At 48.2% G+C, this 24,477-nt stretch overlaps 10 protein-coding genes across 10 annotated transcripts; 6 read left to right on the plus strand and 4 right to left on the minus strand.

Annotated features, from left to right (window-relative positions):
* Positions 1 to 190: 190 nt before the first annotated feature.
* On the plus strand, positions 191 to 1,115 carry FOMMEDRAFT_89601 (Isochorismatase hydrolase; the record flags this gene model as incomplete). Its single annotated transcript, XM_007268500.1, has 6 exons — positions 191 to 263; positions 321 to 385; positions 446 to 488; positions 542 to 705; positions 770 to 947; positions 1,003 to 1,115. The coding sequence occupies 6 exons, from the start codon at positions 191 to 193 to the stop codon at positions 1,113 to 1,115; spliced, it is 636 nt and encodes a 211-aa protein (XP_007268562.1).
* Positions 1,116 to 1,373: 258 nt separating this feature from the next.
* Positions 1,374 to 1,816, plus strand: FOMMEDRAFT_89350 (DUF1748-domain-containing protein; the record flags this gene model as incomplete). Its single annotated transcript, XM_007268501.1, has 5 exons — positions 1,374 to 1,459; positions 1,515 to 1,552; positions 1,609 to 1,635; positions 1,696 to 1,733; positions 1,787 to 1,816. 5 exons carry the CDS (start codon positions 1,374 to 1,376, stop codon positions 1,814 to 1,816), a joined length of 219 nt encoding a protein of 72 aa, XP_007268563.1.
* Positions 1,817 to 2,022: 206 nt separating this feature from the next.
* On the minus strand, positions 2,023 to 2,524 carry FOMMEDRAFT_90147 (defender against death DAD protein; the record flags this gene model as incomplete). The annotated part of the gene is made up of 3 exons (XM_007268502.1): positions 2,023 to 2,089; positions 2,140 to 2,238; positions 2,298 to 2,524. 3 exons carry the CDS (start codon positions 2,522 to 2,524, stop codon positions 2,023 to 2,025), a joined length of 393 nt encoding a protein of 130 aa, XP_007268564.1.
* Positions 2,525 to 2,655: 131 nt separating this feature from the next.
* FOMMEDRAFT_126082 (clathrin adaptor, mu subunit) lies at positions 2,656 to 5,778 on the minus strand (the record flags this gene model as incomplete). Its single annotated transcript, XM_007268503.1, has 12 exons — positions 2,656 to 2,955; positions 3,017 to 3,141; positions 3,200 to 4,168; positions 4,221 to 4,291; positions 4,345 to 4,490; positions 4,548 to 4,717; positions 4,773 to 4,845; positions 4,903 to 4,964; positions 5,019 to 5,257; positions 5,310 to 5,422; positions 5,477 to 5,682; positions 5,741 to 5,778. The coding sequence occupies 10 exons, from the start codon at positions 5,776 to 5,778 to the stop codon at positions 4,000 to 4,002; spliced, it is 1,287 nt and encodes a 428-aa protein (XP_007268565.1). The 3' UTR covers positions 2,656 to 2,955; positions 3,017 to 3,141; positions 3,200 to 3,999.
* Positions 5,779 to 7,583: 1,805 nt separating this feature from the next.
* Positions 7,584 to 8,092, plus strand: FOMMEDRAFT_158423 (uncharacterized protein; the record flags this gene model as incomplete). Its single annotated transcript, XM_007268504.1, has 2 exons — positions 7,584 to 7,662; positions 7,977 to 8,092. The coding sequence occupies 2 exons, from the start codon at positions 7,584 to 7,586 to the stop codon at positions 8,090 to 8,092; spliced, it is 195 nt and encodes a 64-aa protein (XP_007268566.1).
* A 235-nt stretch (positions 8,093 to 8,327) lies between these two features.
* Positions 8,328 to 10,519, plus strand: FOMMEDRAFT_89180 (regulator of G protein signaling; the record flags this gene model as incomplete). The annotated part of the gene is made up of 6 exons (XM_007268505.1): positions 8,328 to 8,417; positions 8,490 to 8,581; positions 8,654 to 9,413; positions 9,480 to 9,650; positions 9,729 to 10,253; positions 10,307 to 10,519. 6 exons carry the CDS (start codon positions 8,328 to 8,330, stop codon positions 10,517 to 10,519), a joined length of 1,851 nt encoding a protein of 616 aa, XP_007268567.1.
* A 912-nt stretch (positions 10,520 to 11,431) lies between these two features.
* FOMMEDRAFT_110989 (cytochrome b5) lies at positions 11,432 to 12,654 on the plus strand (the record flags this gene model as incomplete). Its single annotated transcript, XM_007268506.1, has 7 exons — positions 11,432 to 11,512; positions 11,580 to 11,638; positions 11,714 to 11,978; positions 12,035 to 12,112; positions 12,176 to 12,246; positions 12,304 to 12,414; positions 12,453 to 12,654. Exons 1-7 carry the CDS (start codon positions 11,441 to 11,443, stop codon positions 12,652 to 12,654), a joined length of 858 nt encoding a protein of 285 aa, XP_007268568.1. The 5' UTR covers positions 11,432 to 11,440.
* Positions 12,655 to 12,855: 201 nt separating this feature from the next.
* Positions 12,856 to 13,552, minus strand: FOMMEDRAFT_88853 (uncharacterized protein; the record flags this gene model as incomplete). Its single annotated transcript, XM_007268507.1, has 4 exons — positions 12,856 to 13,118; positions 13,181 to 13,247; positions 13,298 to 13,418; positions 13,473 to 13,552. 4 exons carry the CDS (start codon positions 13,550 to 13,552, stop codon positions 12,856 to 12,858), a joined length of 531 nt encoding a protein of 176 aa, XP_007268569.1.
* Positions 13,553 to 15,329: 1,777 nt separating this feature from the next.
* FOMMEDRAFT_158427 (uncharacterized protein) lies at positions 15,330 to 19,919 on the plus strand (the record flags this gene model as incomplete). Its single annotated transcript, XM_007268508.1, has 10 exons — positions 15,330 to 15,885; positions 15,945 to 17,984; positions 18,035 to 18,329; positions 18,382 to 18,587; positions 18,644 to 18,822; positions 18,872 to 19,037; positions 19,087 to 19,249; positions 19,302 to 19,512; positions 19,574 to 19,663; positions 19,719 to 19,919. The coding sequence occupies 10 exons, from the start codon at positions 15,330 to 15,332 to the stop codon at positions 19,917 to 19,919; spliced, it is 4,107 nt and encodes a 1,368-aa protein (XP_007268570.1).
* Positions 19,920 to 19,979: 60 nt separating this feature from the next.
* On the minus strand, positions 19,980 to 23,214 carry FOMMEDRAFT_110994 (uncharacterized protein). The gene is made up of 6 exons (XM_007268509.1): positions 22,942 to 23,214; positions 22,846 to 22,877; positions 22,726 to 22,780; positions 22,236 to 22,666; positions 21,684 to 22,170; positions 19,980 to 21,629 (listed from the first exon to the last, which is right to left on the minus strand). Exons 1-6 carry the CDS (start codon positions 23,172 to 23,174, stop codon positions 20,213 to 20,215), a joined length of 2,655 nt encoding a protein of 884 aa, XP_007268571.1. The 5' UTR covers positions 23,175 to 23,214; the 3' UTR covers positions 19,980 to 20,212.
* Between the last annotated feature and the right edge of the window lie 1,263 nt (positions 23,215 to 24,477).

Here is a 24,477-nt window from a genome sequence, read left to right on the forward strand (position 1 = left end):
AAGAGTGAGGTTCGAAAGGGCAACGACGGGCGCCACGGCCTCAGTTCCCACGCGTACCTAACTGTCCTTGTTGGGCAGCGCCGATCACAATGATCTCTCATCCTCGCTAGACCCAACAACACTTGCCGACGCACGGCTTCAGCTTAAATATATCCTACACCTTCACCTCGCTCTTCAGAACACATACAAAATGCCATCCAAAGTTAATAGACTATTGCCAGGTCACACTATATTCTTTGTTCTGGATCTCCAAACACGGTTCCGTAAGTGCCTATCGCAGATTGATACTCCATGCATCGCTGACACGAATTGCAAGACAGGTCCTGCTATTTACCAATTCGATCATGTCGTATCTGTAGCAAATAAAATGTTCAAGGTTGCAAAGGTGAGTTGGTCTTGCATGTCGACGGAAAGAGGAACTGACGATAGTGATCGAATGGTTTAGCTGTTAGACATCCCCGTCATTGTATCTGAACAGAATCCATCGAGTACGAAGGTTCATTAATTCAGATCGACTCAGCACGCTAACGCAATCTTAAAGAACTTGGGAAGTCAGTAGAAACTTTAAACTTCAATCTCCTTGGCCAATTGCATCGCAAGACCATTGAGAAGAGCCTCTTCTCTCTCGTGACTCCAGAACTAGATGCCATAATGAAATCCATGGAATATGCCCATATTAAATCAGTCGTCCTCATGGGTATTGAGGTATGAGTACAGATCTTCAGACGTGTCCCTGTACTGCTGTCTCTTACTGACCTGAGCTTTCTAGTCCCATATATGCGTACTACAGACGGCTTTCGACTTGCTAGATCGGGATTTCAGCGTCCACGTACTTGCTGATGGAGTTTCCAGCTGCAATAAAGAGGAGGTTCCTCTAGCATTAGAACGAATGAGACAGGCAAATGTCCATGTCACCACAAGTGAAAGTGCTATTTATCAGCTCATAGGTAACTGTTCTATTTTATTTAGTGTTTTCCCTCGGTACCTGATGTCTTCAACCAGCCGACGCAGGAAAGCCAGAATTCAAAGCGTTTGCTCAAATTGTCAAGGAGGAGTCCGATTCGAACCAGAAAGCTTTGCAAGTACTTCCTGGTACCTCATTATCGAATAAATAAATGCAAAATCGTCTCAATTGAACGTGGAATAGACGCATTTCCTGAACACATGTTGTCGTTATTGCCAACTTTAGAAAAACATCATTGTTTGTTCTAGTTTATCCCGTAGTTTAAGTGCTGTCACGTGCAAATTAGGAACTCAGTGCGTACTGTGCGTGGTACATGCCCTTCACCTGGTCCCCACTGCAACAGATTCGTCGACCTCCGAGCAGCAATAAACCGAGCTCTCACAGGTAGACTACAAACTGAATATTTGCCATGTTTGGGAAACTCGTCCACCTAACGTTTGACGCCCTCCTGATATCTGCCTTCCTGGCTGGTGTGAAGCGCTCAACAGGACTTACGTGCGTGTACCACCTTGATCTCGTCCCCTAGCCGCCCCTAAAAGCTCTTGTATAGACCTGCCTTATCGCAAGTACCCAACAAAGACGTTCGACGTGAGTATTCCTGTCACTAGAATTGCGTTGCGGATCATGACATGCAGACGCTTCAGAACTCCTAAGATCTTATTTGGAAATGGGTATGTTTCTACCTTGTTAATTTCTTCTATGACATCTGATTTATGTGTGGATATCAATAGGGGAATACGCCTTCGACTTTGCTGTCGTCGTTTTCGGCGTAAGACTGGCATTGTTCAGCTTTACTCTTATATCATTAACAAGCCATTTCAGCGATCGCCGTCCTTCGAGCGGAAACACTAAAGACTCGTCTTTCGAGTGATACTCATCGTACAAATCGTTTGGTCCATATTTAATGCAAGTCTTGCCGAAATAGTCTTGGTAGTTGGATGAAGGCTGACATTCGATCACTGGTCAGGACTACTCTCTCCTCAGTGTATATCAACGCATTCTAGCAGTTTTCAACTCGTCCAGCAATATATATAGTTACTACCCTTCTTCGGTCGAAATCATCCTAAGAAGTTAAATACAAAGAAGTGGAGAATGATGGAACCAAATGCAAAGTCCGCGAAAGCTCTGGGTGACGGATAAGTTGGGATTATGTAAAGATTAGCCATGATACTTACCTTTCCGGCGAGACGTCTGCGAAGCTCTGCTTGTTTTCGGGGTTAACTTGCGAGCGGAGGGATGCCGTTAAGACAAATTGACCGACAGAACTCGCAAAACTAGGTAGTGATACCAGTCAATGTACGATCAATAGCCTTTAGACTAAGAAACGACCAACCCGGCAAGGAATGCATTGAATGGGAAATTGGTGACAAGAATGCAGTACAGAAATTGTGCAATGCCAGTAAGCATGATGAACACCAGGAAGGCGTCAATAAGCTTCAGTCGAGGCGATGTGTCGACATTGTAGGACTTCCAGAGCGACTGGATAGCAGGGTTTAGAGACGCTGTCGAGCCTTTAGGTGTTGCTGATGCAGTGCTGCCGCTAGTTTTGGGTGGTGCCATGGCTGGTGAACGCGTCTGAAGTGAATGCTGCGCGTCGTGTGTTCCGTTTCCGTGACGTGGAGACCTGCTGGTGGCTGTGCTGTGGCCAAAAACAGGGATCGACAACTTTTTAGTTTCTGCGCCCAGCCAGCGTTTTCCATCGCGTCTCTATTCCTTTGGCTTTACGCCAAACATCGTATTCGTCATGAATACTCTCTTTCGCCAGCTATCGGCGGTGCCAACGCGGGCTTCAACCGTGGTGCGAAGGAGGAGATGGAATACTTGTGCAGCGACACTGCAAAGTCGACGTTCGACACATACTGTGCACACCCGAAGAGAACTCAGATATCCAATTGAAAATGGCCTTGGTGACTTTCTCCCTCCAAGTGCCCTCAAAACTGTAGTAGAGTGGCAAGACGGGTTATTAGAGAGACTTAATGAGCAAGTGAGAGGTGAGTTAAGCACTGATTATCAACAGTGCATGTTATACAACTCATGGATGTCGAATTTCAGGTACACCGCTTGCGAAACCAAACGTATTGCAGATTATTATTGACTCCGCTGGTGATCAGAAGAACGTCGGGGCTTTTAACTATGCGTGTCTGGCAGCGAATAATAGCTTTTTCTTGGATTGTTTGGTTGGTCCTATCTGCAATACCTGTTATGTCCAAATCTAAGTCTCCATTTCTTTGACAGAAACCTCCCAGCGAAGACCCAAGCGAAGACGAACCTCCTCCAGAACTCATGGCCGCAATCACACCTGCGTTCAAGGACGTAAACATGCTCAAAGAGCGCTTCGTCGCATCGGCGTCGGGCATGATATCGTCGGGCTGGTTATGGCTAGTCACGGATGGTCAGGGTCATTTGGCAGTCGTACCGACCTTCGCCTCGGGAACACTTCTTGTCCGATCTAGCAACTACTTTGCGGAAGTACAGCAGAATACCTTGGCCAGACAGCCTTTGGACTCGTCTGCAGAACCAGACGACCGGCCAAAAGACCAGCCACCTTCCCAACCTGGTGTTTTCCCTCCCCTACAGGATGGATTATCACCATCTTCACCCGTGTCCGGTGTCAAGGCCCCGCTCTCGCAGCTTAATCCGAACACTCCTGCTCGTTCTTTCTATTCTTCCGCCGTGACCTTTAGCAATCCATCTGTACGGGAAGAAGACACCGCCTATACGACAAACATTCCTGTAAAGCGTAAACAAATGCACGCGATGGGTAGCAGATTGTATCCTCTGCTCTGCTTGTCATTGTTCGAACACACATGGATATCTGCTGGTCTCGGAGTATGGGGGAAGGAGGAATATGTTCGCCGGTTCTTTACAGTGGTTGACTGGAAGAAGGTTTCCGATACTTATGGTAAATTCACCTCAGTGCCGAAGTATAGAGGGGCGCAGCGGTTCAAATAGAGACTGGGACCAAAACTTACATTAATATATATTAGCAAATAACACTATCTGCATAGTCGCTGAATGCCATGAATTGCATAATGTCATCTCCATCTCCACTCAATTTGTCCGTAGGAACGTCCCCTCACACCTTTGAATGGCTTGTATGACTCATGTGAAATACGCAACTGATCTATCTTCAAACCAGAGAAAGTGGACTGGTTATTCTCGAAGGATATCTGGAAGGCCCTTGATATTTCAGGTCGAGGTTTCCTGCCAGAGAGATTCAGTACATGCTGTCACAAGAGAGTGCGAAAGAACCAACGAGCAAGAGAAGGAGCCTCGCAAATTATGGGATGCCCCTTGAGGCGCCTTCAAGATTTCCCACCTCAGCTTCTACAGAAGGCAAGGGTTAGGCAGAATCTTGATGGAGCAGACCAGAGACGCACCCGAGTTTTTGGATCAAACCCCCACGAGGCTCCAGATGAAACAGTACAGTTTGCTCCCGTCGCACTGTCTCCGAGGCACAACTCCACAGTCAACCGATCAATGACACGGGTAGACAACCTGGATGTCAAAACAAAATCAAATGATCCTACGTAACCGAAGTTAGATGCAACCGAAATGGCGGAGAAAAAGGAGATGGCCTTACCCCCGTTCTCGTCAATCTTGATTGTCGGTAAGAGGGAAAAAGGGACAGGAAGAGGTCGTGCATTTATTGCACCTGAGGACGGAACAGGTATATATTGATAATCCATGAGCACAAAGCGACCATCTGGCGGTACGAACGATACAGCTTTGTCTCGCAACCATCGCTGCAGTCTAGAAATTTGTAGACATCAGCGGGCTGTTCTCAAATTGTCGTTCTGTGACCTACCGCACACACTGGTGAAACGAACAGTCTTGTAGGAACTTGTTATCCGTGAACAGAAGCAGTAAATCAGGAATTCCTGCAGAACACCTGTATTCAACCAAGACTGAAACGTAATTGCGATGAAGGAATGTACCAGAAAGCTTAGAGTTTGTTTCAATTCTCCCCCATACTTGGCTGGATATGACCGAGCCATTTCTAAACAAATAAAAGCTCAGTAGATGAACCTGGCCGAAAGAGATGGAATCTAACTTGTCAACGATTGCTTGCATCTCCTCTGACATATCAAAGAAAATTTCATTAGCAGTATGCTTAACACCAAGTTTCCTCCATGGTATCGGAGATGCGAACGGGTTCGTGCTGGCCTTGTGCGTATTAGCACCCGTTGCTGACAATATCTTATTGAGCAGAGATGGTGGAAGTACGATATCTCGCAGCGCACTGCGTTCCGTCGTCAAGGGATGGCCGTTGTTGAGCATCTCTTCCACTAGCTAACTAGATCAACTGCGTGCTGTGGAAAGTTGCACTGCTAAATCAACATACTTGATATACGATGTCAAAGTGGTCCCGTAAGGTAGAACCCGATAGTTCACCGAGATAATCTTGTAGCGTCTCGACGAATAGTTGCATGAAAGCAAAAATATACAGCGCATCGACTACGGCCATTAAGCAAATTGATCATCTCCACGAATTGACAGATGTATACTCACCATCTCCTCTGACTGGGCAAAGCAACGTTAACCCTATCCCGCATTCCGTGTGGCAGCATACCGACGGGCCTTGATCTGAATGGACATATAGCACTGGATCTATCTGACTGCGTTCAGAATCCGCAATCGCGTTGTTGAACGCTTCGATATGGAGAAGTGGATAAGCCGGCGACGTTGACTTGAAGTTCGTCTGGATGATTGGTCGTCTTCGAGAGGATTGAATAACTGAATGGAATAAACTACAAACAAATAATTTGTACTTACCCGTTAGATTCGAGTATGATGAGTCCGTCAATTGCCATGCTCACTTGCGAATGCGTGCTGAAAGCTAGATGGTCCAAAATGGCATGCTGAGCGGAATGCGTGTCCCGTGATCGACGCGTCTTCGGTCACGGAGAGAATTTGAAATTCTAAGTCCGAGACTGACTTTCTTTCTGGCTTGTACGTTCCTATACTATGCTAACAACCGATTTGAGTATGAGCCCCCTACATGTCTTCGCGGAGTTACTACGATTCTCAGCCTTCTGTTTTGCTGTAGACCCTTGTTCTTAGTCATGAGTCATGACCAGGCCCTGCACTGAACAACTCAAAACTCTTGAATGAAAAATCTTTGACTAGCGCTAGGCCCAATTCGACGTCTTGTGATGCCCTCAATCCATTTAAAAGTGCCTCAAGTTCTATAGGATTGCTGTGATCGTGTATGAAGTGAAGACGTCTTGATACTGAGAGATTGAAACCCCGTTCCTAAACATGGGACGTAGTGCGGCCGTCATAATTGCCTTTGGCCTGTCTGCTGTAGCCGAGATTTAAAACGTGGATTCCTAGACCCCATACATGCAGATCAAGCATGCACACATCCTTTTAGTGCCCAAGACGGGTCAAAGGACTATTTATGTGAAACGTCTATGCCAAACATTGTACTCGTCCAATCCATGACGGACGGCTGTTTCATAAGGTCGTTCCATTCGTCATCAGATATGCAAGTGCTATGTTCGGCAGAGCACCGAAGCGACGTCACCCAAGTAAAAGGTGAGGGAAAATTGCACATCTGAGCCACAAGCTGGACAAGACGAGAGGTTTGTAAGGCCTTGAGTCGATATTTAGACTTTCGAGGACTCCCGAAATCTAAACCGAAGCACGAACAGGACAAAGGTTATTATTTCATGATTGTATGACGAAAAACTCCTTCGTGTGCCCAGACACGAACTCTTCGGGTTAGCAAAGACACAACGTGTGGGGAAGGGGGTAATTAATCGCTGCAACATGTTTAAGCTAAACCGCTATCGGACTACTAAATGGAGTTCTTGAGGAAATTGTATCATGTCTCCGAGTGGCTCACCATGAACCGAGCCGATTCGATACCGGTACTGGTACGAAATAAGAAAATGACTGGCCTTTGTGTTGCATGCAACGGATTTCTGGTAGGACGCAGGGACAACAACATGAGTGAATGGGCGGGCAGGATAAATTTCGTAAGAAGCAAGAATGCCTAAATTTCAATCAGCACAGCTACATGTCAACAGGAATGAATTGCTCGTGTTGCAACCGGACCCTGACGTTTCAGGACGTGAAACGCCACAGTGTCTTTGGACCGACCCTTGCATGTGCTCGGACATACCTTTCCGACAGCAAGTATAAGTCAAGCAGACAAGTGCATGACAAAAACACAGTCATGTCAATCCGTCTGAGGTGGAGGAGCATCGGTTTCCGCTAGCTAGTATGTCCCTTGGCATGTTCACGAGACGTAGGCCGAACAATGAGTCAGCGATGGTAAATACAAAACTTGCAGTCCGGCAACGTCTCGGGAAAGGTTGCTGGTTCGGCAAACGTAGACTCGCTTAAGAATTGATATTATCGGAGGAGATTAGACTCACTCTCCTTCGGCACTTTCCAGTCCCTTCTTTACGCCTTGCTTCGCCGCACGGTTCCGTGCCTGGTACTATACTTTCTTATTTCGTCTCTAGCTAGTTTATTTCTGGACGTTCGCGGTCCTTTGTTGACGACGGGCTGACCATGTCAGAAAAATCCAATTTACAAACATCACAGAAATTGCAGCGCAATCTAATTCAATCCACATCGGGTGAACTCGCCGACTGATCAGGCGCACATGAAGTCCGCATGGCAGATTGCTTGGAGTGATTTGGCGGAGGACGGTCCGCAGACCGAGGCAAGCGAGACAGGGAAAAGTAGGCGATGGTCGACGTAAAATTGGACACACAAAATGCATTGTTGCCGCCGCAGAAATAACAGAACATTCAGGTAAGGAAGACTAAGGCGTAGTGCGATGCTTCGCATCAAATGAACATTAAGCCGCGGTGGACTGCGCAGGGCGCAGTGGATACACAGATGCACCGCACACCGCACAATCCGAGGAGCACGCAACAGGGGATTACCTAATTAAATGTGTGGAGAAAGGGACCCACGACGCATATGAACCCAGAAAATAGCCGTCTGGGAACACGGCACAACCTGCCTGCTCAAACGAGTCGCTAAACGGCAGACCCGACGTGCTTCCGGCGGAAGAAACAAGCAAACGCAAAGGATAAAGCAATTGGCAACGGATACCAAGCGCGGTGCCTTGCCGGCAAACGTGTGAGAGAAATCTTACGTACGTGAGCCGTGGGAACAAGTTCTCCCTTTTACTCTCCTCCCAACTTCCCGTCTTCGCTGGTCAACAACATCCACGCCTGACGGACGACTGCCAGGGAAGACCTGCCCTGTGGCTTTCTGCTCCTCTTTCTCTCTCTTAATCCTCGCTCTCATCCGTACATTTACCATTCTATCTTACTTATCTAGCCCCTCCCCTCTTCACTTATCCCTGTAATTCCTCCCCACCCTCATCACCAACGCGATGCCTGAAGACACCCAACAAGGTGGTGCACCAGGTGCCTCTTCGTCCCATATGATGAAGACCACGAAACGTGGTCGTCCATTTCTTAAGGTACTATACTTATTCACCCGTCAATAGTTGTGGTTTTTTGGTCTGACTCGTGGCGACCTGCCTCTCTTCTAGGATACGCTGGACCTGTTCGCTACCCTAGTCGTCTCGCTCGATCTTACGACCCACAAACAGTTTTTCAAGTCGTTCAATAATTCCTTTACCACGTACGTTACTTTCAGGCTGTGTCGTTCTTGTTGCATCATTTTGATACACGTTCTTTTTTTTCGCTCCATCAGCGACGAGGCAGCCGCTAACCTTGCCGCGTTGAAGTTCTCGCAATCCAATCGCGGGCCGGATCCTCGCGACCCTTCGCGCATTGTAACCACAACGACGACCACGACCTTCTCGATGACTCGCGACATGGCGAAAGCAATGTGCCAACACTTCATGGATGCTCGGCTCATTGAGAATGCGGCTGATAGGAGCTCGAACTTGTTCAAGGAGCGTGGTGTGTTCGTCCTCACTCCGAAGGGCCTTCACGTCTTGGAGCGGTTCATTTCCAAGAACGGAATCAGTGCAGAACCTTTGGCAAAGGTTTTCTCTTCTCAACCGATTTGTTTGAAGCTACTGCACCTTGAACGACGGTCCTCTGATGATGAGATCATCATCTCTCAGGCCGTAGTAACAGCCCTGTTCCGTCGCTTCGCCGGTCGAAATGCGAATTACATGCCTGAGTCAACTGTACCATTAGACCCGTCACAAGAGTACCATGAACGCTCAAAGGGCATTCCTCTAATGGATGTCTCTGAGCGCCAACAGGGTATTCTTGGGCGCAGTAATGTAAGTGTGTTCAAGTACTGCTTCCAGGCAGTCACTGCGCTTGAGTGGCTTTGCGATTTCACTTCGATTGTTGGTCGCGACGAAGCTGCAGAAATGGCTGCGCATTTCGTCCGTTTCGGACTGATTGCAATTGTAAGCGACAAGCGCAAGGGCAACGATTCAGCCATCATCTTCACCGTACGTGGAAGCGCACCCGCAGGAAATTCATCAGTGTCGGTATGTACATCCTTTCTCCTATTAAAGTACCTCCTTTTCAACAAAATTTCTTTTTCTGTCTTTCAGCAACAAGGTGAATTCCGTTGCACATCTAAAGCTATCTACCGTATTACGGATGAGGGACGTCGTGTTGCTCGCTGGGATTCGCCTCATGGGCGCCGCGATTCGCCCAACGCATCCACAACGAACGTTTCCAGGGAGGAAAGACCGTCATTGGATAGGAGAGAAGATTCCAGTGTCGCTGGACATACTTCTACTGCGAGGACGGAATCGACAACAGATGTTCGCCCACAGCGCCGTGCCTCCCTATCCGAGCGCCCTGCCGATGTTACCAGGCGTAGCGTGAAAGAGAGTAATACCGATCGCCTCAGATACATTTTGAATGAACCTGCAGTCCGGTCGCTCTTTCGAGATTTCCTTCGTACCAACTTCTGCGAGGAGAACCTGTCTTTCTGGCTTGAGGTCGAGGATTTCAAGCGGAAATTCAACACGACATCTAGCGCAAGAGGTGGAGGTGATGCTCGTGTGAAGGCCACTCCAGGTCAAGCAGCGATGGAAAAACATCACGAAGGTCTTATTCAGATGGCTTTCGTCATATACAACACTTATCTGGCTCCATCGAGTCAGTGCGAGTTAAACATTGATCATGGCCTGCGAGGCGAATTGGTTGGGTACCTCAGCCAAGTGATGACCGACATTACTGGCAAGTCGTTCCAGGGACGTGTGGAGCCGGAGCAAGCTGCAGCGCTGAACGCGACGCAGCTTCAAACAATGATTCGTCTATACGATCGTATCCAGACCCATGTTTTCCGTCTGATGGCCACGGATTCCGTTCCCAAGGTAAGAATTTAATTTGTGCAGAGTGGCGATTGAAGCTTAGCGTCCCTCGACAGTTTATCAAGACGTCCGAATTTAAGGCACTGAAGGCCTGGGTTGAGGATGATGGATCAACAGATGATGACTCTCCAGAGCAAGGTCGTGCGAATCCTGTTCATCCGCCGGGACTTGAGAGCGATGAGGTTGGACGTGTCCATGTGACAAAATCTGAAGCTGCGAACGACCACCCTCGCCGACAACCTAATGAGCGTCAGGGCGGAAAGCAATGATCCCGCTAGACATGTCCTGTGATCTATTTCTTTGGCTTCATCTGTCTTTCCTGCGTTGCTGCTTGGAGGCTGCATTGTGTTCTCGACGATATCAGTGCTCCAGGTTTTTGTTATGTGCGTCTAGTTTACCGACGATGAACTTCTCTTTAGCTTCGTCATTTTTGCACCTCTTTTGACCTCGTATATAAAATAATGGTCCACGCGTCCTTTCTCCCCATTATCATCATTGCTGATCTACATGTTCTCCATATTAGCTGTACTTTTACTTTATACCTTACCCTTACTCCATCCCAACCATTCTCAGGCAGGTATACTTGAGCTTGGGAGTTGACTAATTTGCATTCTTCGCATTGTCTCATCCTGTCGTACAATCTTCTTTTTTTTTTGCGCTTCTTCTGTGTTACTTTTATCTTCGTCTTCTCTTTCTCTTGAATGATCATGGTAGTCTGTATTGGTATGCAGGCTGTGACGCTTTGGGGCTGTATATGAATTTTAATATCGTAGGGAAAGAAAGTAATGGAGACTGCAAGACATATATGTACATATATGTATCTTGTGCAGCCTGATCTTGGGTTTGCATGTGCATGCTGGTTGACTTCGTAGCACGCCATAATAATAGGAGAGTGAATCCGTAGAGGTATTTCAAAATGATTACACGGTACGGAGATTTGCTCACTCGGAATATCAATGATGGCAGTGAAAAATTGAAGATTACAGCGGCTCATCCTGTTTGCGACGAAGGCTTCAAGTCATCATTGACATCAAATTGATCAATTCGTAATTCATATTGCACGTGCACTACAAAGCTCTCACTGAGTCTCAGTGACACGCCCGTGAGAATCTGTCGTGTGTATATCACTCCCAAACAGAATCCCAGCATTATTCTCTCCCTTGCTCTGTCTTGCATCTGCATTCGTCACCATGTCGTGGCTTTTCAACCCTACTGGTGAACACCCACCTCGAGCGGAAGCACAACAACCGGAAGAAGAGATGGTGCTTTGACCGCTTGATACCCATGTCGAACAGCATTGACGCATCTACATAACCTTACATTTCACAGGCTGAAGATTACTCCGGTCGAAAGGTGTCGACCAGGACTGCTAACCAGCCTTTTCTCGCGTATGTCCTCCCCTCCTTGAGATTTGAGATCTGAAGCTCCTGTTGGTATTCACGGGTCTCACTTGCGTTATGCAGTTACACGCGCTACAGACAGGAGCAGAAGCGCCTTCATGAAGAGTGGTTAGAGCGCAAGAAACAGCGTGAAGAGAAGATAGCGAGAGGTGAAGAAGTTGGCCCTGAAGAAAAGGATCCCACAGCCCAGGAAGAGGTCGGATTGCTCGGACTGCTTAAGTTCATCGTCTATTGCCTCCTCTTCCTTGCCCTTGTCGGGAAGTTCTTCACCGGAAGCTTCCTTTTTGATTACGAGGCAAAGCTTCCGGCCTTGAAGAAGCTCTGGCCAGTTAGTTAGTTACTTGCTCCTATGTGTAACCTTGCCTAACGGTTCAAACGCTCTAGACGAACGATCGTCTCTTTTCGGAGGAGGGTCTCTCAAAATTCGATGGAACTGACAAGACTAAACCAATCTATCTCGCCGTAAGCAATGAATTTAAAATTTTAAAAAACTTTTCTTCATCGCGAGATCTCACTCTTAAATAGATTGATGGCATTGTGTATGATGTCACCGAGGGTCGACGAACCTATGGTCCAGGCGGTTCATATAACTTTATGTTCGTCAACGAAGCAAGATAATCGGCTCCTCTCACTAATGAAACTCTATCTTATAGGGCAGGCCACGACGCTGCGAGAGCATTTGCTACAGGATGTTTTGCAACTCACAGAACGCACGACATCAGAGGTCTCAGCGAGCGAGAATTAAAGGCTCGTCCCCATACTTGGTTATTTTTGTCGGGTCATTTTAACATAATACATAGAGCCTTGAACATTGGAAGAACTTCTTTGCTAATCACAAGAAATATTTCAAGGTTGGGCGAGTATTACACCATCCAATAGACCCACTGAGCCCCATTCCTGAGCCATGCAAAGAAGAAAAGCCAAAGGCTGGGAATAATGAAAAGCCGAAGGACGAAGGAGGATCCACGAAGTCAGATACACGCTCCGCACACACAGAGCTATGATACTATATTCTACAATGCCATTGTCCATGTACATACTGACGCGTGCTACCAGGCGTCCCGAAATTAAACAAAACATATGATAATTATAAAGGAGTGGACAACCATCAAAAAGGTCACTGAGAATAACCGAGAATGAGTGCCGCGGTCTTAAATTGCGGATGACGGATCGCCTGGTGTCGGAACTTGAGCATTCACTGCTAGTCAGAGAAAGATGTCAGGGAACTCAACTCGAATCACTGGACCAGAGCCCACCTGTCCGGATGGACCCCGATTCAAGAAGTAATTCTTCAAGATTGGGAAATCGGCCATGCTGATGTCGATGAGCGACATGAAAGGGTCGTTTCCACCTCCGCGGTATTTCGCAACTATGATATTACCTCTCCATGCGGTGCTCTCATTAAAGAATGAACCTTGAATTTCGCGAATTGCCCTGTTGACGGGAAAAGGTGCTCCCGTCCGTGACACTGGTGGTGAGCATTAAAAAATCAGTATTCATTCTTGTCTACGTGGATACGATTGCACTAACTGGTAGGGTAAAATATGATGTACGGATTGGCGAAGTTCATGGTCATGCCGTCAAGTGACTCAACTACCTGGTGGCGTTGTGAGCCAGTCTTCGTCTGGCTGAAGAATATAAGCTCACCTGCACTCTCCACGCTCGCTGATTAGGCGTGTCAGTAATAGTATCCATATGTACTTCCGGATGCGGCATCACGGAGACCAGGATGAGTTGGCCGGTTTGTGGGTTCGTGCGCGTTAATGGGCTAATACAACATCAACACAAGGCCAGATTAGGGTCGGCTGAAGGCCAGGCATACCTAGTGGGAAGTTCGACAACCTGAGGCGGTCGTCCGTCCGCAGGGAAAAGAATCGCGTCGTAAGAAAGAAGGTCGTCCATGGCAAGCAAGAAAAAGAGAAATGTAGCTGCAATACATTTTGACATGAATACCAGCCAAGTCTGCAGATCAAGCCTATGCTTACAGTCAAGAATTAAAAGGATTTAGCAATAAAAGAGAAGGTAAAGAAATGTAGAAACTAAGAGCTTGACTGGAACACTGGGTCCTAACCCATAACTATCGTTCCGAATTTATACTTGTGCAACGTCCGCTGCAGGCCACCAACATGCCGACTCGGTACTGATGCACGCGTCGTTGGGCTGAAGGGGTTGCGCACGAGGCACCACTACCCTTGTTCCCTTTGCTGTCGGTTAGTAGGCAATACCGCGATAATTTCAAGAATCTACTAACACTAACTTTGATTCTTCACACTAATCCAGATGACGACAATGCGCTAAATGGATGCACAGATTATGAACCTAGACCGGTTGCTGATGGCAAGCAATCCGCGGGCGAAGCTGTGCTGTACCACTACCTGCCCCAAGGTTTGGTTCCCCAATACCCTAGGTACTGGCTAACGGTGCTTCTCCTCGTGCATAACAGTCTACTGGTTTTTTTATTAACCGGAGTCTGATTAACTTGTCCACTTCATGCATCACGCACTATCGGTTGTCCAGTGAAATAACAGGTTCACGCATCTTCAAATTGCACGCTAGAAATCTAGACAGCCAGGACGAATACCCGAATTCCGAACACCCAGTCTGGGAATCTCGCCTGAGCGTCGATCTTGGTCCGTGCCGTCGTCAGACTCGTCACTATTACTTCTGTATTCTGTCATAAGACTCACTGGCGCGTACGATTTGCAAACTGATACTCCGGGAAAATTGATTTGGATTAGAGATGCTGCTGCAACACCACGTTTGCGACACACGTCCGTCCATCGGCGCGCTCATATCTAAATCCGAGATGGGGTACGACGGGAGGAAATGAGGCTTACGGAGTGAGGCCTAGGTCATGATTTCACAGGCATGTCCTCCAGATGTTTGGTAGCAATGCAAATGATATCAGCCACGGTCGATCGTAGTTCAATAGAGCCCCAATTTTAGTAACCATCACTCAGAGTCGTGAGATCTAGTACCCCTTGTGGAAATTAAACTCATCGGAATCAAAATGTGAGGAGGATCATGGGGGGACGGGAGCAAGTCGTCAGGCGCCCTGGTTGTATCGGGTCGAGACCTTGCTAGGATTACCGTGCAGAGATGGGTCCTCCAGTCTTGATGCGAGAGGATGCAGAGTTGCATAGTTCGCAACAGCTTTCTGCTACGCCACGACGTGTGAACCGTCATGTAGAGGCATGATTTGACGGGCATACTCGTGTTCGAGAAGTAGTCTCCAGTAAATTTTGGCTCGGAAAATGAGACGGATGAATTTATCCGCACAGCACAGTAGCGCAAGCAATGAATGCAACTTTTATGTCTTCGTTCCGTAACTTTGACGAACAACACAGCGAGAAGTCAGCATAGCAATTTGTAGTCCCATTGAGAAACCTGGGTTGTTTGTAATGATGAGCAGTGGATTACCAGAGTTGTAGCTCGGAGAACTTCAAATTTTCATAAGAGCTATATGCGCGAAAGAACCTTCCTATTTCATATTCTGTAATAGGAAGGTGTGAAGCACGTGAGCGAAAACATGGTTTGTACGTGACGCGCTGAATCTCAAAGTGTTCCGCCAAACTACAGCCACTACTGCTCCGTGCCCTTGCTGGAGGCTAGCTCTACTTCGCAACCCCCGTCATTTCCTCGGCCTTACCTGTCAGGCTGATACAACAGGCTCGGGAAGATGGATAATTTTATCCTACCTGCTGTGCACCTTTCATCTGTGTTTGCTTCGTCCGAGCATGTTCCAACCCATGCCGTACAGACGGAGCAGCGCGATGTCCCCCTTGCGATGGGGCGCTCGGATATGCCAGACGACCATGCATCTATTTCATCTCTTTTTCATTCCGCCGAGACCGGTCATGTTCTGATACGCGTCGTTCAAGGCGGCCTTGCTGTAGAGTTGGTGTCGCTTTCATACGATGTCGCTCCAATCCGCTTCGTTTTCCCTGCCGCGGCTGTTCCCAATCCAGCTCTCACTATATTCAACGGTCGTGTTTATCTCATCGTTGTTACTGTCCTTGGGATCCTGTTTAGAATCAACTTACCGTGCTCAGCCGACGGTCAACTTTGGCATGGGCCACTGTCCAACAAGTGGTGCAAAGAATGGCAGATCAAGAAACTCAGCGGAGCTGAGGCCAAGCTAGTACATGTCCATGATGCGCACGATATCGCCATTTCCTTATCCACAGGAGGATATTTACGACTCGAGAATAAAATCATCAATGGCCGTGAAAATAGTAAGATTATTCAGACGTTTTATCAAGGTGTATTGAATTGTTCACCATTACATTGTTAGACCAGTGGACTGAAACTGAGTGGAGATCCTCAAGCTGGTACTCCGCACTGTTTCCTGCCATCGCAGCGGGCCATGATAGCCCTGGAGCGATTGTCTCTATGGCGTCTGCGCCATCGCCTACGGATATATCGGATTTGTTTTCAGTCTCACGCGATCGTATATTACGACGATGGACAGTAGCAAAGGGTTGCCGAACTGAAATCGCCCTAGATGCACCTAAGAGTGGAAGCGAAGCCCCAACCTCTCTTCTTGATATGCACCCTCAAAAGCTCCTACAAGTTATCAGGGCAACAGTGGACACTCGTGGAGACCTTGAAGACGAGGAATCCCTAAATGTGCTGGTTTTCTTACCCAACCCAGCCTCCCATACGTCCTGTGGATCCTTCCGGATTTACAACACTGACCACTACCAATGGAGGCTACTCTCTTCCTTTGAATCCTCCCCCGAAAGTGCATATTGCAAACTGCAGGACTTTCGCATAAGCGGCAACACGCTATACGTACTATGGGAAAAACAGGGAGAGTCATTGCTCGAAATGACCTATGTCAATTTAGAGAACCTGTCTCAGAGGCCGCACTCCATCGTGCAGACCGTCGCTTGGAGCAGAGCAAGGCTTGATCAGTACAGCAAGCTCAATCAGGATGCCATGAATGAATTGCTTCTACAACCTGGTTCTCTTACAAATAAATTTTTGCAGTCGATCTTGCGTCCTGGTCTATTCTCAGTTGTGACATTGCGGGCTGCCCTGAAGGAGTACAAAGAACATTATCTTTCTTTACCCGGCCCGCACCCAACACCACTATTGGCCGAATATACCTCGCTCGGAGAAAGCATCGCTGCTGTTGTCGGCTGCACCGTGGCGTTGTCTCGCGACCCTCAAACGGGCGCAACTTTACATAACCAATACTGGAACGCATTGCGGCGTGATTGGGAGGGCTTTGTGGCGCGCTGTACGGAGATTGAACGTAGTGCTCGTTGGCCTGTTTGCTTAGGTTTGGACGTAAATGGGCAGGTGCTGGTAGTGGAACGCGAGCGCATTAGTCAATGTGTCGAGGAAGATACGTCCATGCGCGTACATCGACAAGTTTCTTCGGCGGCAAATACCGACACTTATCATCTGCTCGAGACTTGCTGGGGATTAAGGACGAAATTGCCAGAGCCTCTTGTCCGACAAATAGAGAGAGAAACTGGGGATATTCTTCATCAAGAAGTTGCCTTTCCCCTTGCCGATGTCCTTATCAAAGCTGCCAACAAAGTCTTTTATAAGGACGATTTAGACGAAGATATCGAAGTATGGGTGCATGAGCGAGTATCCTCTCTCGAAGACTTCGAAACCGCTCTGCGCGATGTTCTGGAAGTCATTGCCGGCCTGGATAAAGCGGTGAAGCAGGAAGAAGACGAGGTCGAGCTCATTATTCCACCGGCAATAGTCGATTGGACAAGGGCACTGGCTACATCATACATCACGGAAACGATCGAAATTCGATACGATCTATGCCTTGCACTTGCTGCTCTGCTTTTCTTCATTAGTGATGACCTTAAACAGAAAGACCCGGCTCTTATTGCCGAAGTTTTCGCCATAATACGGGGTGTCGCCATGTGTCGTTACTTATGCAGACAGCCTGCTGGGGATTCAATGGGAGCCCGGCCTATGGCGCAGGAATCCAGCACAACGGACGACGTTGTCACTCGCCTGAGCAGCATGCATGTCTCGAGGGAGACAAAGGCACCTCCAACTTATTCGTTGACCCACCAGTTACTCATAGAATACGGCCATCCGCCGATACTACCGGCAGCCGCTCATCATTTCCTTAACCAGCTCGGGCTTCTCAACAGCATATCACCGGCTCATGTAACTAGGAACGAAGTCTTGATATGTGAAAAGCTTCGTCATATGGGTTATTATGAAAGCTCAAGGTATCTTCTTACATGGCTTCCTCGAAGTCCTGCCGTGTGCTATGTCTTTGGCCGTTTGTGGATTGACGTAGGTAGGGAGGACGAAGCTGTCGCTCTTTTACAGGGTGTTTCAGGTAGCTTTGGTAAGCTTTAATGTCTCTATATCTCGGTCTGGTTTACGATTTGTTTATAGTTACGGGTAATGTCCTACTATCAGATGATCTACAGACACTCGATGCCGTCTTTCCGAACGGTTGCTGCCGTTCTGACTGTGAATATTACTTGCATATTGCGGAGCTTTTTAAAAAAGCTTCCATGACTGCGCAAGAACTTCATTTTCTTCGGTTAGCTCTGTCGGTATGGCCAGAAGGAGCGGAGCTGGATGAAATTTCTTTGAACACGTGGGCGGCAATCATCAAAGGTTATTCAGACTTAGGCCTTTATGAAGATGCATACTGCTATCTCATTTCCTCTCCCCATCACGATCAGTACGTAACTTTCTTCTAAATCGTTGTCGTGTCTAATCCGTACGTCCAACAGGAGGCATCAATATGTTTCTAACCTTGTTTACAAAATGTGCGAAAACGATGCGCTTAATCGCCTTCTTTCAATGAATTTCCGCGGACTTGTGCAAGAAGTCGAGTCGGCTCTTTCGTTCAAAGCACGCAACGCGGATCCTCGAAGTCTTCCGAACTGGTCTCAGATTCTTTATACCTGGTATACAGTACGAGGGGACTACCGTAATGGTAAGTAGACAGTTTTCCTTCTGAACAGGAGACTTAGGTACTACTTGTTTGTCTAGCGGCTTTGACAATGTACATTCGCTATCGAAATCTATCCGAGCTTCCGGTCGATTCGACAATGCCCTTGGCACTTTTGGAGCAACAAGCAGAAACATTGAGCGTCGCAATGAACGCCCTTGGGCTTGTAGAAACCAAGAATGCGTTCATTGTCGTTCCTACCCATGAGTCTAGCCTGCCGGTCAGTGGCTCGCTTTCGATTCCTGATTCCAGCTGATACCCTATTGCAGCCACGCAAGCGTCGAAAAATCGGAAGTTATCTTCCTAAAGAGCAGTTGTCTGCGAGTCAGCGAAATGTTGACATTGTTAGGCTTCCGGACATCGAACGAGAGTACGCCCACCTCACAGCTAACTTGGAATTGATACGCCGAGACCCGACGCTTGTACGTCACGGAGGTATGTACTAATTTCCCGCTAGATTCGAATTTTGCTAAAATAAAGACAGAGCCACATCTTACACCATGGCTCACTGTTTCAAAGTTGACTCAAGCGGGACTATTTGACTTGGCAATGCATACCGCAAAGACATTGTCTATTGACATGTCAGAAGTGTTCCAGCGATTATCATTGCAGTGTCTACATTTATCAGCGTCTTTGGACACAGACATGTGAGTATCTAGTTAAACTCCTCCGGATCTGTTAATGATGTCATTGCACCAGGGCGGAATTCGTGCCGTCAGACTGGCTTCTAACAGATAAGGTCTCATCATGGCCAGGATCGCCTGCTGATCGGGGATGGAGATATCTTCGTCAATGCTTAGAACGATATGATTCGGCTGAGACCGATTATAGCTACAGCAAAGCTGTATTAGAAACGGTGCTAGCGAATGACTCGTCTTCGCCACCATCGTGGTTGCTACAGATCATCGAGGTATGCATGTATGATTTCCGTTAATGGTCACTATAGCTTATCTGTATCTGCCTGCTACTAGGAACATCACCCCGAGCATCTTATCAGGACATACTTGCGCTTCGGAGACATCGAAGAGGCGCTTGAACAAACCTTGAAATTGATTCGAAAGGTGACGCGTGATTTAATTTTACAATGACGTGATTCTCGTTAACCTTGTTCTTTAGGCCACTAAAGCATTGGATAACTCGACTCCCAAACATTCATCCTGTACATGGCTTCCATATATGGTTGTTGATGCTGTCTTGAAATCGAGCGAAGAGAACGTGTCGGCCAAGGCTCAGACACTCCGTCAGTCCGTGCAGTCCGAGCTGTCAAATCGCGATTCTCGTTTACAAAAACAGACTGCTGCTATTCCTGCTCACTGAAAATAGAGTTTGTGTGCTAGTATGATGTATATTGTTTATCTCGTTTATCTGTATCGCAATATTAGCACCTTTTTGATTCCATCAATCGCCGGTCGTAAGTAAGGGTGGAGAAAAGGAACGGAACAAAGACAAAGAACGAAGACTACACAAGTACAAAGCGTTAAAGCAAAGCGAAACATACGAGACGAACGAGATGAGGCAAGCAATACGAGAACAGGCAGACAAGCAACACAGCAGTGGTATACGCTCTAAAATAACAGAGATCCTAATATCCTACAGAGAAAAATGAGAATTTACATGTGCGAAGAGGTATCCGGTCTCTCCATGACATCCAAGAATCGAACCCATTCTCCTTGTCCAAATCCAACGGAAGCACCCCACATCGAATCGTTTGCACCTTGCACATAAGCCGCTTCCCCATATTCAGGCGGCTGCACTGGATATGGCTGGTGAGGAGGTGGTCGAGGTTGATGTAATTGTGGCACGTATTGCGGTACACCCGTGGTAGAACCGAACTGAGGTGATTGAGAGACATGGGAGGGCGTGAAGTGCAAAGATGGTGGGGTGTTGTGAGGCGTAGCACCACGTACTGCCTGCTGCACATGTGGGGCAGCTTGTGCATATGAAGGGTGATGCTGCGTTGGTGATGGGCGTCCGTCTATTGGCGTGCCCAAAGATTCGCCCATGTTATGTGGCAGGTGTAATTGAGTAGTGGGAGGCTGCATGCCAGCTTGTGCTACCAAAGGCATGTTCTGAGATGCTGACGGCGGTGATACAGAACTGGAATGCAACGGTGAATCCATTGGTGCCCGACGACCAGGTGAGTCAACGTGTGATCGAGGATAAGCGGGAGAGTCATGATAAGGAAATGCAAGCCCTTTGACCCGATCCAACACTTGTTTTTTCTTCACTTCGCGTTGTTCTGGCGATTCGCCTGGTGGCGCCGGTTCATATAAAGGTGCCAGAACAGTAAGCATGTCCATGGCCTTATCTGCGATTGCAACTCCGCTAGACATCTTGAGAATGTCCATGACACGATGTACATTGGAGCGGAAGAGGTTGGCACCTGGCTGGTCAGGATTCGCGATAAGCTGAAATGAGAAAAACATGGCGGCGCTGAAACAGTGGAAAGGACCCCAGTGCACATGCCCAGGAACAGCGAGTGCGTTGTTAGCGAGGAGGTCAGGACGCGCTTGTCCGACAAGTTGGATCAGTTTGTCTGCGGCGTTCACAGCAGTATCCAAGGACTGTGACATGTGCTCGCTCATCACGCTGTTCCCTTTCTTCTTGCTCGAGCGTCGCTGTACATCGTGTGCGGCGGCGGCGTACGGTCTGTGCAGAGTGAAGCGAATGTGGTAATAGCTTGTCCGAACGATAATACTTTGAACACCAAGCCTCATCTGCTCGGGTAGAGGGCTAGCCAAAGAACGCGCCAGTCGGTATTCGTCAAGATCGAGTTCCTTGGGTAGATCTTCCATCCACACAAGAAGTTCGCGATCCCGCTCCTGAACACGCTCGTAAGGGACGGGCCGTACTGACACCGCGTCGTCCACAATACCTCCTAGTATGAATGCTAAACGGAAGAAATGCAAATTTGGTAGGAACAGACGCCCGTTGGGATCAATTTCGGTGTCGATGTGCGAAGGCATACGCGTATCGAAGTGATGGGACGCTATTGACAGTGGACGACCAAAAAGAAAACTTTGCCATCTGTCATAAAAGATATTAGTTCGCGGCATGAAATATTCACCAGGTAAAACAAACCGGTCGAGATGGACGATATGCCACCAAGCCCAACGGCGCCTCTCTGCCAAATCCCGGGGAAATTTCCATTTGTCGGGATCACGATGCAGGCCCATTGCAGTGCCAATGCTGACTAACTCGCCGCGTATTGACCAAATTTCTTCCGCTTCGTCCTTGGACAGTGTAAGGTAATGTGTACGAACGAGGAGCAGCTCCACCAGCTCAAGGGATAGTGAGCGCGACTCTGAACGGTAGCGATTTAGAGCTTCTCGAGAAAGCTCATAATACCGCCCGCATAATTCATCATGCTGAGGCGGTAGCGAGGCCAGCAGCGCGTGGCGTGCCGGAATGTAGCGGATAGCAAGAGCCATAATGACACATAGTGTAGCTAGAACCAAACGATCCGAAGATTGGCCAGTCTTGAATTTTCCCCACGCATTCATGAATGCTTGAGGGTGCACATGCCGATATATCCAATTACAGTATTCAAAATAAAAGTCAACGAGACCTAGATCAAAAGTTTAAAAATAGAATGAATAAGGAAGTTGCAATGCCGAAACAAATGACACTTGCCATCAATGATGTGCAATTGGGGCAGTAATTCCAGAAGGTCATTATCATATGAACGGGACTGATCGTGTAGGAGTGGCGGTGGTCCCTCATCGCCAGACCGAGCGGAATCGTCACCACTTGTGTCAACGTCCTTGCCCTCCCGTTGTTCTGGAGATTTAAAACTCAATAAATGCGTCACCATTGAAGTGGGACCTGCATAAAGACCGCCCTGGCCCTTTTGTGCCAACATGCCAGGTACGGACTTGTTAGATGTTTCATCGCCATCTATAAGCGACTTTTCCGGAGGTTCAGTAGATGCAGCCTGCCTGAACGAAGTGGAAGATACAACGGGATGGGACGGGGTTGAACCAGAGCGGACGATATATGCTTCAAGAGTAGCAAGCGACTGCCTAATGTGTGCAATTTCGTGATGGGGGTCTATTCTGTTTCCGCTAAGAGCATTCGGCGTTCAGTGCGCGGCAATATGTGAGAGGAGCAGGCGGAGACAAACCGATTGTCCTCCGCTGGCTCGTTTGCGGCACCCTGGTAACAGGACATTACGGTACCTTCGAAGAAGAAGTAAGAGCAGTAAGCGCCGGAGAAGAACGGACATCTCGAGCGAGAAACACACCTCTGAGGACGCATGAGGAGCACGGTCTCCCCCTAGAAAATGGAGGAGGCTTCCAGATGAGCTCCCAGGGCTTGGAGAATGTGGAGAAGGACGGACCTGTCACATTTGAGCTTGCTCGCACGGCATGGCTCACAGTTTATGGCCTTCCGAGCTCTCTTCGCTGGCGGCTTTTGTTGAGAAGCATCTCGCTCAGCGGTGGGAGAGCGCGTGGTATCGTCTCCGGAAGCTATATTTGCGTCGTTGTGTTCGAGTTTAAGGCGCTGGGTGGGACGAGGATTCGGAGGCAGGCGGGGCTGAATGTGGGCTGGGACGTTTTCTGTTGTGGGCATGACCCTGCTCACTTGGAGGGCAGAGTGGCGGTAGAAGACAGGTCTCGGACTGAGCGTTGAGTGCCAGAGTGTGCCAGTGGGCCCTGTATATCAGTCTGCCGGTTCTATTTAGAACGTGATCCAAACTCTATTTGCAGTCACGCTTATCAACATCACCCCCGTCACACAAAGGCGGAAGCATCCGCGATGGTCCGGTTTGGGTTAGACGCGCATACACCAAGTTTGTAGGCACACCCGCGACTGCGTCTAGAACATTCCGTAGGCTGCGAGCACTGTTTGTCCGCCCGTCAAAACGCATAAAGCGCCCCTTTGGACGTCGACGTATTCCTGTTCCTTCAACACTTACATACATCACCGATATGTCAGACGTCAACGCACTCAAGGACGAGGGAAACAAGGCCTTCGCCGCAAAGAACTACGACAAGGCAATCGAACTTTTCTCAAAGGCAATTGACCTCGACCCAAAGAATCATGTTCTCTATAGCAATCGCAGCGCCGCACATGCTGGCAAAAAAGAATGGCAAACAGCACTAGAAGACGCTGAGGCTGTATGTATCATGTCTGACCCCATTTGTGCTTCGCAGTGCGGGACTCACGACGTCTACTTTAATTAGTGCATAAAAGTCAATCCAGCATGGACCAAAGGCTATGCCCGTAAGGGTGCCGCTTTGCATGGTGCGCATAGATATGACGAGGCTATCGCCGCATACAAGGAAGGCATCGAACTCGAGGACAGTCCGGCCCTTCAGAAAGGCCTGAAGGAAGTCGAGGAAGCTAAAGCTCTCGATGCAGCCAATCCAGACGTGTACCCCCTCGCCAAGATGTTCTCCGACCCAGCCGCATTGGGCAAGATTGCGGCACACCCAAAAACATCAAAATACCTCTCGGATCCAAGCTTCATGAATATGGTATGACAATCACATTTGCGGTTGCAAGGTTTCATTGCTGATGAATGGATACGATCCTTCAGTTCCAAGCCATTCAAAAGAATCCGAAATTGGCACAGGGTGCTTTGCAGGATCCCCGCATGATCGAGGTCATGGGCGTTTTAATGGGCATTGACTTGCAGGCCTTTGAGCGCCCAGAGGGTTCAGGGGATAGTGGTCCATCTCAATTTAATCAGGCACCCTCATCTACACCTCCGGAACCATCGGCATCATCCTCAGCCGAGCCCCAATCATCGTCTTCTGCAAAGATTGAGGAAGACGTCCCGATGGAAGAACCCGAACCAGAAGATGAGACCCCTGAGGCGATCGAGGAGAAGAAAGCTAAAGCAGCTGCTGAGGAGCAAAAGAAGATTGGC

This window comes from Fomitiporia mediterranea (genome assembly GCF_000271605.1).
Source record: "Fomitiporia mediterranea MF3/22 unplaced genomic scaffold FOMMEscaffold_8, whole genome shotgun sequence".
NCBI classification, from domain to species: Eukaryota; Fungi; Basidiomycota; class Agaricomycetes; order Hymenochaetales; family Hymenochaetaceae; genus Fomitiporia; species Fomitiporia mediterranea.

Excerpts from the sequence above, each read along its gene's own strand:
- FOMMEDRAFT_110994 (XM_007268509.1), bottom strand. The coding sequence starts at position 23,174 with ATGCCCACAACAGAAAACGTCCCAGCCCACATTCAGCCCCGCCTGCCT. Across the intron at positions 22,171-22,235 it reads CCAATTGCACATCATTGATG|GTCTCGTTGACTTTTATTTT; the intron begins GCAAGTGTCATT and ends CTTTTGATCTAG. Across the intron at positions 21,630-21,683 it reads CATATCGTCCATCTCGACCG|ATGGCAAAGTTTTCTTTTTG; the intron begins GTTTGTTTTACC and ends CTTTTATGACAG.